Source organism: Phacochoerus africanus, chromosome 15 (assembly GCF_016906955.1).
Source record: "Phacochoerus africanus isolate WHEZ1 chromosome 15, ROS_Pafr_v1, whole genome shotgun sequence".
Lineage (NCBI taxonomy): Eukaryota > Metazoa > Chordata > Mammalia > Artiodactyla > Suidae > Phacochoerus > Phacochoerus africanus.
In genome coordinates this window covers 67,444,669-67,461,405 of record NC_062558.1, presented here as the reverse complement: position 1 = coordinate 67,461,405, position 16,737 = coordinate 67,444,669, and the positions used below count along the sequence as shown (strand labels likewise).

At 45.1% G+C, this 16,737-nt stretch overlaps 1 protein-coding gene and 1 pseudogene across 4 annotated transcripts in view; one reads left to right on the top strand and one right to left on the bottom strand.

Moving 5' to 3' along the window:
- Nucleotides 1–1,776, bottom strand: part of NRBF2 (nuclear receptor binding factor 2) — a 39,550-nt gene extending 37,774 nt beyond the window's left edge. For 2 of the 3 annotated variants that reach the window (XM_047761443.1, XM_047761445.1), the window contains exon 1: nt 1,566–1,776. In XM_047761443.1, coding sequence (XP_047617399.1) covers nt 1,566–1,595 — 30 coding nt within the window. In that variant the 5' untranslated portion in view covers nt 1,596–1,776. Of the gene's footprint in view, nt 1–1,194; nt 1,348–1,565 lie in introns of all 3 variants that reach the window. The other variant, XM_047761444.1, reaches the window with a different exon arrangement.
- LOC125116964 (uncharacterized) overlaps nt 1,649–16,737 on the top strand; it is a 29,026-nt pseudogene continuing 13,937 nt past the window's right edge. Inside the window, exon 1 of the transcript XR_007132452.1 lies at nt 1,649–1,836. The product of XR_007132452.1 is annotated as an uncharacterized LOC125116964 (transcript). The remainder of the gene's footprint in view (nt 1,837–16,737) is intronic.

Below are 16,737 nucleotides of genomic sequence, written 5' to 3'. Positions count from 1 at the left end.
TATGCTGCAGCAAGCAGCCAAATAAAGTGAAGTTAACTGGAACTGAACCAATGGTCATTTTGCAAGGACACTTGAACTTTGAAGCACTTTGTAAACTGCTAGTTATTTCTAATAATATTCTTGTGTAGTTTCAGTACTGAACCATCCATTACATTTAATTGCCAACTATGTCACCTTAAAAATAAGAAAAGTACAAAACATTTCCGAGTCCATTTGTTTGTTTAAATCACAAATCTAGTCCAATGTTTTTTAAGTGTAAACAACTCTTACCAATGGGGGCAGGGATCAACTTAATAAAACTGGGAGGCCCTTCCAAGCAGCTAACTTGGCACCACTCATCTGGGAACCACAGCTTTAGGTCCTAAAATCTTATTTTAAGCTCACCAAGTCCTAACCTTATTTTACAAGTGAGACTTTTAAATTAAAGGTTTGGGTCTGATTATTATAATAGCTAACTCTTCACTTCATTAAATAGCAGGTACTGTTCTAGACCCTTTACACCTGTTTACCCCTTCAATCCTCACACACACAAAAAAAGAGTGAGGTCAACTGATTTGCCCACGGTCACACAGTTATTAAGTGACAAAGCCAGAATTCAATTCCAAGCAGTTTAGGTCCAGAATCTATACTCTTAAACCACCAGGGGCTACTGCTTCTCTATAAAATGGTATAAATCCAGCCCAGGGCTCTTCCACCACAAGAGTGTTCTCATAGTTCCAACCTGAGGAACTAATTTTCCATACATCCTATTTTCCAATCCCACCATCGCAGCTGAACTGCAAAAAGTAATCTAAGTAATCTTTAAGTAATCTAACTTTCGTGTCCAAAATAGAGAGCCTCCTGGGAAACCAAAAGTTGCAGTGGCCAGGTGGAAAAGAACTCGTATTTCTCGTTGTTTTAATCGCAACACCTGAGATGCCTAAAAACCTAACAAGTAAATGAGCTATCAACACCTTTCCTGAGAAAGGCAAACATCTACCATATTTTCTTGATGACTATAGTAGTGAAACAGCTAAAAACAGGGATGGCTTTCCCCAGCTGTCTAATTTATTTGAAAAGGGAGACTCTCAGTTTATGCATCTGAATACAGGTGAGAAATGAGTTAAGGGAAACGAGGGTAGAGAAGGATATGCTCCATCTCTCCAGGCTCAGACTTCAGACCCTGTGTTAGAAGTTAGAACCAATATTACATACCATTTCTGCCCTGGCCGAGCAGCAGTGCCTCTCCAGACAGCAAGAGAGATGGTTACGTGGCGCTTGGAGGCATTTCCTCCGGCCTGGAGAGGTGGCCGCCCTCGGTGGTGGGAGCCCCTCGCCCAGGGCCGTGGGTCAAGGGGTAGGGGAAACCTGGAGGCGGCGGGAAACCAGAGGTGGGAGCTTCTCAGGGATCCCCCAAGGGGCAGTCTGCAGTGGCTTGCTTGGCTAGAGCCGCTGTAGGGCCGTGCCTGCCTGCTCCCCTCAACCTTTAGGACCACCCTCGCTAAATCCACGCCAGCGGTACGCCAGACCGGACTTCTGAGGCAAAGGCGCCCGAGGACGGACGCAAACCTCCGTGGGCCACTCACCAGGTTGAGGGGTCCTTCCATTACTTCCATAGACCCCGGGGTAAGCGGCGGCCTGAGGAAGGGGAGCGGCGGAGCCCGGGCACATGGAAGTGTACAACAGAAGAGCGCGACGCAGCGACAGCTACTGCGGCCCCGCTCCGCGCCCCGGGAGCCAGCGGCGGGCGCAGACTGAGCAACAACCAAACTACTTCCTCCTCCGGCGCCGCGCCGCGGGCCCGCCCCCTGCGCTGCAGGCACGCACACGTCACGGCGTCACACGCGCTGGTTCAAGGTGGGAGTGAGGACAGGGAGTGGGTGGGGCTCAGGGAAGGCGGGGCTCCGACGGACACTTTCTCGCGAGCTATCTTTCCTCTCGCGCGAGGCATAGCTTGAGCTTCTTCAAGACACCTCAAAAGTCACGTGAGGAGGTACACCTTTGTTGCAATTTCAGCCAAAGGGCTGTCTTCTCGTTTCGTGTGTCAGATTTACTTCCCGCCCAGCTTTTCCCCAATTCACTCAGCTTTATCACAACTCCTTTTCTCTCACGTTCCCACCTGATTTATTTTCAAAAGTAAGGTTTGGTGTTCCTGTCCTGGCGCAGTGGAAACGAATCCCACTGGGAACCATGAGGTTGTGGGTTCGATGCCTGACCTCGCTCAGTGGGTTAAGGATCCAGCGTTGCCGTGAGCTGTGCTGCAGGTCGCAGACGTGGTTCAGATCTGGTGTTGCTGTGGCTGTGGCATAGGCAGGAGGCTACAGCTCTGATTAGACCCCTAGCCTGGGAACCTCCATATGCTGCCCGTGCAGCCCTAAAAAGACAAAGACAAAATAAATAAATAAACAAATAAAGTTTGAGTGTGAACTAAACCATGCACTGGACTACACCCTGCTAGAGAGAGACACAAACATGAATGATTCAGAACGCTGCCCTCAAGTTGCAAACAACAAATGAAAAAAATATGGGTCACAACTACTATGGTAGGTTCTCTGTCAAGGAATTCATTAATTAAAAAAAAAAAGAAAGGTGATTTACGCTGTAAATGGAACAGCTAGCTGTGATAGAGGCACCATGAGTTTTGCAACTTCAAGCAATTATTTCAAAAGTCTTGTGAGGAGCTCCTGCTGTGGTGCAATGGGATCAGCAGCGTCTTGGAAGTGCTGGGACGAAGTCCGACCCTGCTCAGCACAGTGGGTTAAGGATCCAGAGTTGCTGCAACTGCAGCTTGGATCTGATCCCTGGCCAGGAGCTCTGTATGCCACAGGACAGCCAAAAATGGAAAAAAAAAAAAATCTTGTGAGCTAGGAAGAGGACCATAAGCTTTAGTTGAGACCCCAGTCTTGGCCTAAACCTTGACTGCAGCCTTGTGAGACCCTGAGCAGAGGACTCATCAAAGCCATTTCCCAATTCCTGACCTGTGGAAGTTGTCAGGTAATAAATGTTTGTTGCTGTAAGCCACTAAGTTTGTGGTAATTTATTATACAGCAAAGAAAACTGGGAGTTCCTGCTGTGGCTCAGTAGATTAAGGACCCAACATTTTCTCTGAGAGGATGCAGGTTCTATCCCTGGCCTTGCTGAATGGGTTAAGGGTCCAGCATTGCTGCAAGCTGCAACATTGGTCACAGATGCAGCTGGGATCTGGCATCGCTGTGGCTGTGGCATAGGCCTCAGCTGTAGCACCAATTTGACCCCTAGACTGGGAACTTACATATGCTGCAGGTGTGGCCATAAAAAGAAAAAAAAAAAACTATTAAGACCCCCTTCAGGGAGTAAAATCCAGAGGCAGGGCTTTCTTGATAAACTATAACCATGAGCTGTGAATCTGTGTCACCCCTCCACTCCCAAGGTGGCAGGTTGTGCAGTGGGCCGGTTTGATACCTCCAAGGGGAACTTCAGCAACAGTGGGACAAGGAGGAGTGTGTGTTTGAGAACAACTTCATCCAGATCAGCAAAAGAGGAGATGAATTAGATATATGCAACCATGTCCAAATGGTGACATGGACATTACATCTGCCATCTCTGTTCTCTGCCACTTGTCATGCTGTTGGCCTGACCAACCACAAGCTTTGAAGAGCATGCTCTTCATGGTGAGGCCATCAAAGGAAGAGGTCCCAGACCTACAAAGATGTTACAGTTATCCAGGCTGCTTTCCTTGAAGTGTAGGGAGCAGAAACTGACAGCATTTATGACTTGAACTTAGCCAGAACCCAGACTGGGACTTGAACCCACATGCCAGGACTTGAACCCAGCCTAAACCGAGATTGGGACTTGAATCCACGATCTTTAAGTTAAAATCACTCACCTGGTGCCTGGACTTTCTGTGCCTAAGCACAGAAGGAATTCAGCGAGAGACAAAGTGATAGGCAACAAATAGTTTTATTAAGGCTCTTGTGAGAAGTATAAGCAGGCAGGCAAGGAGGCTCCTCCCTGAGAATTAGGTGAACTACAGTTTTACAATCCAAGGGTGAACTACAGTTTTACTTTTCCAATGGGAAAAGACTGTCTCTTCCTCTTTCTTCGAGTAGTGACTCCTCCTTGGTATCCAATAAGAGTATTTGACCCTATAAGGTCAAACTAGGACTGTCAAGGTGCTTATTCAAATCAGCAGATGGGAGGTCCTTAAATTCCTGCCCTTGGTCCTAAGGATCATTTTCTTTCACTTAATGACCTGAGGCATATCTCATGCTCTTATTTGTGATTCTGTAGTTAAGGATGCCTGCTTCATTCTGATGGTTTTGGGAGGTTTTTGGTTTTTGGCTTTTTGCCTTTTCTAGGGCCACTTCCCGAGGCATGTGGAGGTTCCCAGGCTTGGGGTCAAATCAGAGCTGTAGCCACAGGCAACACCAGAGCCACAGCAACGCAGGATCCAAGCAGCGTCTGCTACCTACACCACAGCTCACGGCAATGCCAGATCATTAACTCACTGAGCAAGGGCAGGGATGGAACCCGAAAACTCATGGTTCCTAGTCGGATTCGTTAACCACTGTGCCATGATGGGGAACTCCTCTGCTGGCTTTTTTGAGCAATTATTAAAGTGGTCTCCCAAGTTCCCAAGGTTTCCCACTCTATCTAAGGGCCCCCATTGGGACTTCAGCAACTAAGTAGGTAAGTATCCTACTCCATCCCTGTCACATCTATGCCTGAAGCTCCCCACTGGCTATTTTTTCTACTTGCAACTTTGTATCTTTTCAAACTCATGGAGGGCTCCCTGGCCTGTTTGGAAAAACCCATTTATTTCCTGAGACCCTCAGTCGGTGGAGTCTATCAGGGCATCCCCACTGGAGAAATAGCATGCTTATTATTGAATCAGAGATGAGAAAAGCCCACCATTAAGTTTCTACTTCAACTCAGCAAGATGGAACCAGGAGGCTCTGGGAGAACATTGAAAATCTATTAGTGTTCTCTGTGGCTCACCTGGGAAGTGAATTCCATGTAAAAATCCAATCCTAAATAGGCTACCACTGAGGAAAATGCCACATTGAAGTGGTTAATGTGCTTCTGCAGAGTATACCTCAAGGCCCAATTTTATTTATGTATTTAGCTTTTTAGGGCCACACCTGCAGCATATGGAAGTTCCCAGGCTAAGGGTCAAATCAGAGCTACAGATGCCAGCCCATGCCACAGCAACTTGGAATCTGAGCTGAGTCTGCAACCTACACCACAGCTAATGGCAATGCTGGATCCTTAACCCACTGGGTGAGGCCAAGGATTGAACTCGCATCCTCATGGATCCTACTTGGGTTTGTTACCACCGAGCCAAGATGGGAACTCCTCAAGGCCCACTTTTAGATGTTCTTTAGATATTACCTGCTCTAATCGTAGTTTAGGGTTTGTTTGTTTGTTTGTTTTTCTTTTTATGGCTGTACCTGTAGCATATGGAAGTTCCCTGGCTAGGAGTTGAATCAGTGCTGCAGCTGAGGCCTACACCACAGCCATGGCAACACTGGAACCAAGCTGCATCTACAACCTATGCCTCGGCTTATGGCAACACCGGATCCTTAACCCATTGAGTAAGACCAGGGATCAAACCCACATCCTTACAGAGACAATGTCAGGTTCTTATTCTTCTGAGCCACAACAGGAATTCCATAGCTGCACTAGTCTTTTTGGGGTGGGAGTGCTGCACTCACAGCATATGGAGGTTCCCAGGCTAGGGGTTGAATCAGAGCTACAGCTGCCAGCCTACACCACAGACACTGCAATGTGGAATCCAAGCCAAGTCTGCAACCTACACAGCAGCTCATGGCAATGCCGGATCCTTAACCCACTGAGCGAGGCCAGGGATTGAACCCACAACCTCTCAGATCCTAGTCAGGTTCGTTAACTGCTGAGCCATAAAGGGAACTCCTAGCTGCACTAGTCTTATTCCCATCTACAGCTTCATGATCTTCCAATCTCTTCTTGAATATTTACTACCATAAAGTGATCTGTTGTGATCCATTTTTTTGTTTGTTTGTTTGAATGGTAACCAGTGTTCCCATGACTGCCATGCCCTGAGTTTGTATAAATCACTATAACACAGTGTGTGAATATACGCACAATGTGTTCCTTGCTATTAAAATGTAAAATGTGCATACCCTTGACTCAGCAATCCCTACGGATATACTAGCACAAGTATAGAAAATAAAACCATGTGAAGATGTTCCCTGGGGGCATTATAATAATGTTCTCCCTAGTTCTAGAACAGTTCAAACAAAACTAGAAAGACATTTGACATAGGTGCTGTAGAGGGGATTCCTCCATCAAGAGGAAGCTTTGATTGATGACCTCAAAAGTTTATCTGGTCATAAAGCTTTTTTTTTTTTTCCTTTTTAGGGCCACACCTGTGGCATAGGGAGGTTCCCAGGCTAGGGGTCAAATCAGAGCTGTAGCTGCTGGCCACAGCCACAGCCACAGCAACGCAGGATCTGAGTCCCATCTGCGACCTATATCACAGCTCATGGCAACAGCAGATCCTTAACCTACTGAGGAAGACCAGGGATCGAACTGACAGCCTCATGGTTCTTAGTTGGATTTGTTCCCGCTGCACCGCGATGGGAAATCCTGGTCATAATGCTTTGCTGTACTCAGTTACAGTAAGACCAGGTGTTACTGAGCAGGGCCCTGGGGGGCTCCTGGGCACACAAGCCATTCTGTGTCCCCCATTTCTTTTTAGGGAAGACACTTAAGCCTTCATGACCTGCCCTGAGTTCCAAAGGGCAGTTGCTAATCAGGGAAGGGAGGGGATGTAGAGACCAGGGAGGACAGTCTAGAGACAATAGTGCAGCCTTGGGGCAGGGTCCCGGTGCTCCTCAAGGAATATACATAACAATATATTTGAGACTTTCTAAAGAACTAAAACCCCCAACAAATGGAAAAACTACTTGATGAAGCATTCTTGACTCTGAGAAGGAGGAGGACCACCAGAACCAGTCCTGGGACCACTAAACACTGGTTTTGAAAGACAACACAAGCTTGCCTCTATGCGGATCCTTATCTGCAGCCCTATTTTCCACTCTCCAAACTATAAAACCATGTGCTAATCTCTCCCAAGGAGGGCACAGTCTTAAGGCATTAGGCTGCTGTGGCCTCCTTTGCCTGGAGCAAAGCAATAAAGCTCTTTTTCTCCTTTGCCCAAAACTCTATCTCCACGTTTCTACTTGACACTGGTGGACAGAGGTCAGGTTTTGGCAATATGGGGAGTAGACCCTTCTGGTCTCCTGTTGTGTCTTCCCTACCCCTATTATTTATCTGCCCCTCAGCAGAGGCTGTCCAAGGAGAAAGGAATTAGGACAAGGTCAGCATCAGGAACCATCACATGGTTGATGAGGTGTATCTGGCCCTATCTCTGACTATGCCATAGGAAAGAGTCCAGTGTACCTCCCACACTTCTGTTTTTATGGACTGCCTAGTGAAATCACCCCAAGCACACGCTCTTCTGGTCACAAAATCTACAGAGCATGGCAAAGGGCGATAAAAGCAGACAGGGAAGGGGAAAGTCCCTGGAGAAAAAGAATGCAAGCATGGCTTTCCTGACATGAGGAGCCATTTTTGGCCTAAGCCATTTTGTAGTCTAAACCTGGCCACAATGCTTGTCCTGGAACAGGTCTTGATAATAACAGTCTTAGAACAACAAGACAAATTTATGAAGCAAGAGAGGTAACAATAGCAAAGATAACAGGTCAGTTGTAAATCAAGTCAGTTGTTCTATTTCAATGGTAAAAATTAGCCTAAACCATCTTGAGCTGTTTGCAGATTTTTTTTGGGGGGGGGGTCTTTTTAGAGCCACACCCATTCCCCGGTGGAAGTTCCCTGGTTAGGGATCAGATTGGAACTATAGCTGCTGGCCTACACTACAGTCACAGCAGTGCTGGATCTGAGCCACATCTGTGACCTACACCACAGTTCACAGCAATGCCAGATCCTTAACCCACTGAGTGAGGCCAGGGATCAAACCTGCATCCTAATGGATACTAGTTGGGTTCATTAACCACTGAGCTACGATGGGAACTCCTGTTTTGCAGAATTTAAATCCCACCTTGGGTGTTCAACCACCAGATGAAGTAGAATCTAAGGGATGAAAATATTGACCTTTTCTGACCCTCATGACTAATCAACTAAAGCTTGGACTTTGCCTACCTCCCAAGCTCCGTCATGAATATGCAAGTACCCATAGCTTAAGATTCCCCAATATTGCTTGGGAAGACATAGCTTTAGGGAAGGTATTCTCCTTGCTTGCAAGTAATAAATCCTTCCTTATCCCTGTCTTTGGCTTTTGGCTTGACAGCCACAAAGAAGTGAACCCAGATTTAGGGATAACAACAGGAGTAGCAGAAGGGGCAGCCACAATGATGCTGGGTGCATAACAGCAACCAAGTCTGCAGGCTGAAGACAGATCAGCACAGCAATGTCTGGAGAAGCCAGCAAAAGCCCAGGAGGATGAGGAGCCAGCAAGATGATGGCAGAACCACGAACCACAAACATGTCCTCAGTAGGTGGTTAAAGTGCTTGTGGTGGAGTTATGCACAAAGTGGGTGATGTGAGGAACTGTTCCATATCTAAGCAGGGTGGCAGGTCATGATGCTTACTCTTATAACTTCCCCAGTTTTACCATCTGGTGATCTTACACTCATTATCTCAGGTGGCAGTTATGATGAAACTATACGGCCTTAAAAAACCTTTAACCAGTATCTTACTTATGTTTCTTTCTTTTCTTTCTTTCTTTTTTTTTTTAAGGGCAGCACCTGTGGCATATGGAAGTTCCTGGGCTACAGGTCGAATTGGAGCTGGAGCTGCCAGCCTACAAAATAGCCACAGCAACGCCAGATCTGAGCTGTATCTGTGACCTGCATGACCGCTCACAGCAACGCCGGATCCTTAACCCACTGAGTGAGGCCAGGGATCGTACCTGTATCCTCATGGATACTAGTCGGGTTCTTATCCTGCTGAGCCATGACAGGAACTCCATTATGTTTCTTCTTTCCTTTTTTTCTTTTTAGGACCCCTCATGTGGCAAATGGAAGCTCCCAGTCTAGAGATTGAATTGGAGCTGCATCTGCCAGCCCATGGCAACACCAGATACTTAACTGACTGAGTGAGGCCAGGAATCAAACCTACATCCTCATGGATACCAGTCAGATTCATTACCACTAGGCTACAACAGGAACTCCCATTATGTTCCCTTTTGTATGTGTTATTGAACTTGAGTTCAAGTTCAGCACACCACTTGAAAGCCAATACTTAAAAGTGCTGGTAGGAATGGAGATGTTGCTTTCTTTTTTTTCTTTTTTCTTTTCTTTCTTTTTTTTTTTTTTTGCCATTTCTTGGGCCGCTCCTAAGGCATGTGGAGGTTCCCAGGCTAGGGGTCTAATCCGAGCTGTAGCCTACACCAGAGCCAGAGCAACTCGGGATCAGAGCCGTGTCTGCGACCTACACCACAGCTCATGGCAACGCCGGATCCTCAACCCACTGAGCAAGGCCAGGGATCGAACCTGCAACCTCATGGTTCCTGGTCAGATTCGTTAACCACTGAGCCACAATGGGAACTCCTGGAGATGTTGCTTTAATGAGGAGGCCAGCAACCTGCGGAGATAGTAGGCTTGTGTCCCAAAACCAATTCTAAAGATCATATGTGACCAGAAAAGTTTTTAAAGGAAGAATCACTTGGGGAGAGGAGAATCAGGTCCTTGTTTTCTTCCAGTGTGTGCAGACTTTCTTCTCATTGGCTGGTGGTGAGGTAATAAGGGAATTTTCCAGAAATCTTGTGCTTGACCTGCAGTTACCATCCTCCACCTGGGCAAGGACCTTAGAACCCAAATAAGTACTCAAAGTATTTGTTGCATACATCCCATGAAGAGGAACCAGTACCCTGCACTATTTGTTTCTTGACTGCTCCTCCTTTGTTTCTGGATTTCCTCCCTTCTTTGATAAGCAACTGTTTGTGCCCTTTGGAACTCAGGGAAGGTCAAGGAAGCTGAATGAAGCCCATTCCCTACAAATAAGAAGCAGGGAACATGGTAAGGATTTGTACCCAGGAGGACACCACAGGGTTCTGCTCTGTTTCATACGTATGCACAAGAGTAGTGATAGGGTGTAAAAATATGTCTAAGTCTAAAGAACCAATCTCTTTTATTATATGTAAGATAAAAATTTAAGTGACAAAATAAATGGCTAAACTTCAGGGAAAACCAGTGTGCTGAAATAGCATATATATGGTTGACTCTCTTCCCTGTACTAATAGGTGTAAAGATTCATCTTCTTGCTTTGTCATTCCTTGGCATGAAAGGAACTGCCAAATCCTTTCCCATTTCCAACTTCATCATAAGCAAAGGGGGAAGACTGCCTTGAACTTTAAATGGAAACTACCTAGAGTCTTAGTTTGTTTTTAAGAATGAGCATGGGAGTTCCCATCGTGGCTCAGCAGTTACCGAACCCAACTAGCATCCATGAGGACGAAGGTTTGATCCCTGGTCTTGCTTCATGGGTTAAGGATCCAGTGTGGCCGTGAGCTGTGGTTTTGGTTACAGGCATGGCTCCAATCCCGCACTGCTGTGGCTGTGGTGTAGGCTGACAGGTATAGCTCTGATTGGACCCCTATCGTGGGAACCTCCGTATGCCACAGGTGTGGCCCTAAAAAGACAAAAGATGAAAAAGAAAAAAAAGAAAAAAGACTGAGTATGGTATGGAACAGAGGGTAAGCACTATCTTGCTTCAGGTTGATTCCCTTGCTTCTTGAAGATTTACATTTTTTCTTTTCTGAAACTTTCTTATCCCCATTTCCCAATGGCAGTAGTTCAACCTTGTATAACACTTTGCGGGTTTCCAAGCACTTACTTGTACAGACAGGCAGGCACTTGTTCAATTCCAACAGGTTCAAATTAGTGGCTTGTCCAATGTTATAAAATTAGTAAATAGCCGAGCTACGTCTTGAATCTAGGTCTGTCTGGCTATAAGCCCAGTCCTCCTACTACAAGCAGCTAAATATCTACTGGAGTGACATCTAAGATTGGTAATAGCAGAAATAGTCGGTGAGGGTAACCCACTGTAATTACATAGGTTATTTTGGGTTTTCCTAAGTTCTCAGTCCTGAGTACCAAGAGATTCAAGTTAAAAAGAGACTTGCTATTGTTAGTGGCTCTATTCTCCTCTGGGATAACTGCCAAGAACTATTCACAAACCAGACTAGGCAGGAACAGGCCATGTGAGGGAGGAGGGGGGTAGCCATGAGGTTGCAGCCTCTAACTCCTTGGACTCTGGGCCAAGCTGTCCAGTGGCTTCAGCCTGAGCCAGGATGATGAGAGCCAAATTAGGCAGGAGTCAAGCATTCTATTCAACAAACTTCAGTGGAGGGAGGCCAAGGAAAGCAGAATTTCAGGGCAGGTTTCTTAATCTAGTAAATTGACACCTGGGAAAAGTCAGTCAAATAAAGGCAGAAAAGCAACAGTTCAACCAACTTTGTATTAGGTGTTTCTCAAATGAGGGAGCTGAAGAAAGCTCTCCAGAATCCCAAATGTCTTTGGATCTGCTAGTAAACCAGCAGGGCTGCCTTGGTTCTATCTATGAAAAATAATTCACCTTTTGATCTGTGTTGGTCAGGCATGAAGGAAACAGTTTTCACCTATATCTTCTTTTCAGACATATCAGAACACTGAGGTGTCTCTAATCAAGTCCCTTCAGCCATTATATTCACCATCCCCAATTACACAGACCTCAAACTTCCAGCTCCATCTTTTTTTTTTTTTTTTTTTTTTTTTTGTCTTTTTGCTATTTCTTTGGGCCGCTCCCGCTGCATATGGAGGTTCCCAGGCTAGGGGTCGAATCGGAGCTGTAGCCACTGGCCTACCAGAGCCACAGCAACGCAGGATCCGAGCCGCGTCTGCAACCTACACCACAGCTCATGGCAACGCCGGATCGTTAACCCACTGAGCAAGGGCAGGGACTGAACCCGAAACCTCATGGTTCCTAGTTGGATTCGTTAACCACTTCACCACGACGGGAACTCCTTCCAGCTCCATCTTTTGCTGTGACCCCTTGATACAGAATGCTCGTCCATCTGGACTTTATTTCAAACAGAGTGGTCACATATTGGGAAAAGATCAAAGGAATCATGAGATATTAGAAGATGGAATTTGATTACTTTTAAATAAATATAGATGAAAGGAGAGTTAAAAACTGAATGTTGGGAAAAGAATAACTGTGAAGTCATAGGCAGAAGTTGAGAGATTGTTCTTCCTTAAGTTTTCTAGGAGAGATTTGCCTCCAGCTTATTCTTCTCTCTCTCTCTTTTTTTTTTTTTTTTTCTTTTTAGGGCTGCACCTGTGACATATGGAAGTTCCCAGCTTCCCAGGCTAGGGGTCAAATCAGAGTAGTTGCAGCTGTCAGCCTACACCACAGCCACAGATCCAAGTTGAGTCTGCGACCTACACTATAGCTCATGGCAATGCCAGATCCTTAACCAACTGAGCAAGGCCAGGGATGGTACCTGCGACCTCATGGATACTAGTCAGATTTGTTCCTGCTGAGCCACAATGTGAACTCCCTCCAGCTTCCTTTTAAAGCATGTTTTCCAGATTTCTCTGGTGGCTCAGTAGGTTAAGGATCCAGTGCTGTCACTGCTGTGGCTAGGGTTGCTGCTATGGCACAGGTTTGATCCCTGGTCCTGGAACTTCAGCATGCCTCAGGTGCAGCCAAACAGACAAAACCTCCTATTTTCCACAGTTGCCAAGATTCTCAAGTCCATTATTAATCTATTCAGTCCCTTTATGTTCCATGATTACTGCTGCCATTCTACCTAAGGAATATAAGCACAGGAGACCTTTGACTGACAATCCTGAGAAGACATGTGAGGGCTTCCAGGAAGGAAGAGTTCATAGCAAAGCAGCAGAGAAAAAGTAAAAACAAAACAAAACAAAACAAAACACCCCCGAAAATTGAATCTTTTACCTCTCACTTCATTGTATTCTTTACTTCTGAGATAGTCTCTTTTACAGGTTTTTGTACTTTCTCCACCTATCAGGGAACAGAAAAAACTCTTGGGGGAAGTGTCTTGAAACTTTGTAGTTTCAAAACAAGCAAGCAAACAAACAAACCAAAAGAAAGAAGGGTGGGAAGAAGGGAGAAAGTGTGGGAGAGAGATGGAGTGAGAAAGAGAGAGAGAGAGAAAGGGAGAGGTAGGGAGGGAGAGGAAGAGAGGGAGAGAAAGACAGAAAGGGAAAAAGATAGGAAAGAGGGAATTCCCATCACGGCGCAGTGGTTAACGAATCCGACTAGGAACCATGAGGTTGCGGGTTCGATCCCTGCCCTTGCTCAGTGGGTTAACAATCCGGCATTGCCATGAGCTCTGGTGTAGGTTGCAGATGCGGCTCGGATCTCTCATTGCTGTGGCCCTGGCGTAGGCCGGCAGCTACAGCTCTGATTAGACCCCTAGCCTGGGAACCTCCATATGCCTTGGGAGCGGCCCAAGAAATGGCAAAAAGACAAAAAAACCAAAACAAACAAACAAAAAAACAAAAAATAGGAAAGAAAATTTGCCTGACATCTTATATACTTTGTCCTGACCTGTTTACATCATATGCTGTTGACATTCAGTCCAGAAGCAACTGTGGGAAGAATGATGCAACCTCAGATGTTAGGACATCAGGACTGCAGCCAAAGAATTTTCACAGCACACATAGAGGCTGGCCAGACTTCAGCTTTGGCCAGACACTTAGGTTATTCCATGCTGAATTCTCCCTCACTAGTTCTAAAATCCGCAGGCCTCTAATTGACTCTTCCATGGCTTGACTGCCATGTTCATCACACTCTTCCAATTCACGTTTTGGAAGAAGGAAGAAAAGCATGGGAAAGAGACCAATTAGAGAATTTGGGGTCATGATACCAAAATAATTTACATAATGTCAAAATATAGAACTTTCTTCAATTCTTCAATTATCACAGAGGAAATATCCTACTTAAGTCATAATTATTGGCTGCAGGGTTTTTTTTTTTTTGTTCTTGGTTTTGTTTTTTGTCTTTTCTAGGGCCGCTCCTGTGGCATATGGAGGTTCCCAGGCTAGGGGTCTAATGGGAGCTGTAGCCACCAGCCTACACCAGAGCCACAGCAACTCGGGATCCAAGCCAAGTCTATGACCTGCACCGGGGCTCACAGCAATGCCGGATCCTTAACCCACTGAGTGAGGCCAGGGAACGAAACACAAACTCACGGTTCTTAGTCGGATTTTTTTTTTTTTTTTGATGCATTTGTTTTTTTTATTTATTCAGTTTTTTTTTTTTTTTAATTAGTTCCTCCATCGAGCCATCCATTTGTTCTCTCACTCATTTGCCCAATCTTTCATTCTTGGTTAATTTATTCACTTTTCAGACATTTTCTTTTTTTTTTTTTGTCTTTTGTCTTTTTGTTGTTGTTGTTGTTGTTGCTGTTGTTGCTATTTCTTGGGCCGCTCCCGCGGTATATGGAGGTTCCCAGGCTAGGGGTTGAATCGGAGCTGTAGCCACCGGCCTACGCCAGAGCCACAGCAACTCGGGATCCGAGCCGCATCTGCAACCTACACCACAGCTCACGGCACCGCCGGATCGTTAACCCACTGAGCAAGGGCAGGGACTGAACCCGCAACCTCATGGTTCCTGATCGGATTCGTTAACCACTGCGCCACGACGGGAACTCCCTTAGTCGGATTCTTAAACCACTGAGCCATGACAGGAACTCCTTGGCTGCGTTTTATAAGTTTATTTTGTAACTGTATAAACAATCAAGTAGCTTTTTTTTGCCTAGATGCATTTTTATACCTCTTACTACAAAAAATTTCAGGTACATCAAAAAGTAAAATAGTAGAATGAACACCGATATATCCAAACCCTATATTTAGTGTTAACATTTTGCCATGTTTTCTCCATCTATTTGTCCACTAGAAACGTTTAAGTAAATGATAAATAATGTTTTACTTTGATCTAATTATATTTGTATTCATCCCTAAAAAATAAAATATTTTCCTCTACTATAGTACTTTAGTTGTACATAACAAAATTAACATCAATTCCTTAATATCAACTTATACCATGGTCGGAATTCCCGTAGTGGCACAATGGAAATGAATCCAACTAGTGGGTTAAGGTGTGAGCTATGGTGTAGGTTGCACAAGCAGCTTGAATCCCAGTTGCTGTGGCTGTGGTGTAGGCCTGCAGCTGTAGCTCCAATTGGACCCCTAACCTGGGAACCTCAAGATGCCCTAAAAGTCAAAACAAAGAACAAAACAAGAAACTTAGACCAACTGTTCTTAAAATGATGAAATTGTAGCAAGTCAATATCCAATCAAAGTCCACAACTTAATTTTACAACATTTCCATCCCAATCTCCTAGCCCATCTATCTCTAACCCCCTCAACCTGTCCCCTCTGGTAACCATAAGTTTTTCAAAGTCTGTGAGTCAGTTTCTGTTCTGCAAATAAGTTCATTGTATCCTTTTTTTTTTTTTAGATTCTACATATAAGTGATAGCTTATGATGTTTGTGTCTCACTGTCTGACTTACTTCACTTAGCATGATAATTTCTAGGTCCATCCATGTTGCTGCAAATACCATTATTTCATTCCTTTTTTATAGCTGAGTAATATTACAATGTGTATATGTATCATATCTTCTTTACCCATTCCTCTGATGATGGACATTTAGGTTGCTTCCATGTCTTGGCTATTGTATATAGTGCTGCAATGAACATTGGAGTACCTGCATCTTTTCGAGTCATGGTTTTCTCTCCATAGATGCCTGGGAGTGGGATTGCTACATATGGCAATTCTATTTTTAGTTTTTTGAGGAATCTCCATACTGTTTTCCAGAGTAGTTGTACCAGTTTACATTTCCACCAACAGTGTAAGAGGTTTCCCTTTTCTCCACATCCTCGCCAGCATTTATTGTTTGTAGGCTTTTTGATGATGGCCATTCTGTTTGGTATAATGTGGTACCTCAGAGTAGTTTTGATTTGCATTTCTCTAATAATTAGTGATACTGAACATCTTTTCATGTGTGTTTTTGGCCATCTATGTCTTCTTTGGAGAATTGTCTGTTTAGATTTTCTGGCCAAGGAGTTCCCGTTGCAGCTCAGCGGTAACTAACCCAGATAGTATCCATGGGTTTGATCCCTGGCCTTACTCAGCAGGTTAAGGATCTGGTGTTGCTGTGGCTGTGGCCAGAAACTGCAGCTCCAATTCGACCCCTAGCCTGGGAGTTACCACATACCCTGGGTGCAGCCACCCAAAAAAACAAAAACAAAAAATGGGTAGAAGATCTTCCGGCCACAGCCACAGCCACAGCCACAGCAACGCCGGATCCAAGCCATGTCTGTGACCTACACCACAGCTCACGGCAACGCCGGATCCTCAACCCATTGATTGAGGCCAGGGATCAAACCCGTGTCCTCATGGATACTAGTCAGATTCGTTACCACTGAGCCACAACAGGAACTCCCTGCCCTTTTTTTGACAGGGTTGTTTTTTTTGGTATTGAACTGCAGGAGGTGTTTATATATTTTGGAGAGTAATTCTTTGTCAGTTGCTCCATTTGCAAATATTTTCTCCCATTCTGTGGTTGTCTTTTCGTTTCGTTCAGGGTTTCCTTTGCTGTGCTATTCCAGCCTATTTTATTTTATTTATTTGTTTGTTTGCTTTTGGCCACACCCACAGCTTGCAAAAGTTCCCTGGCCAGAGTTTGAACCCTTGACATAGCA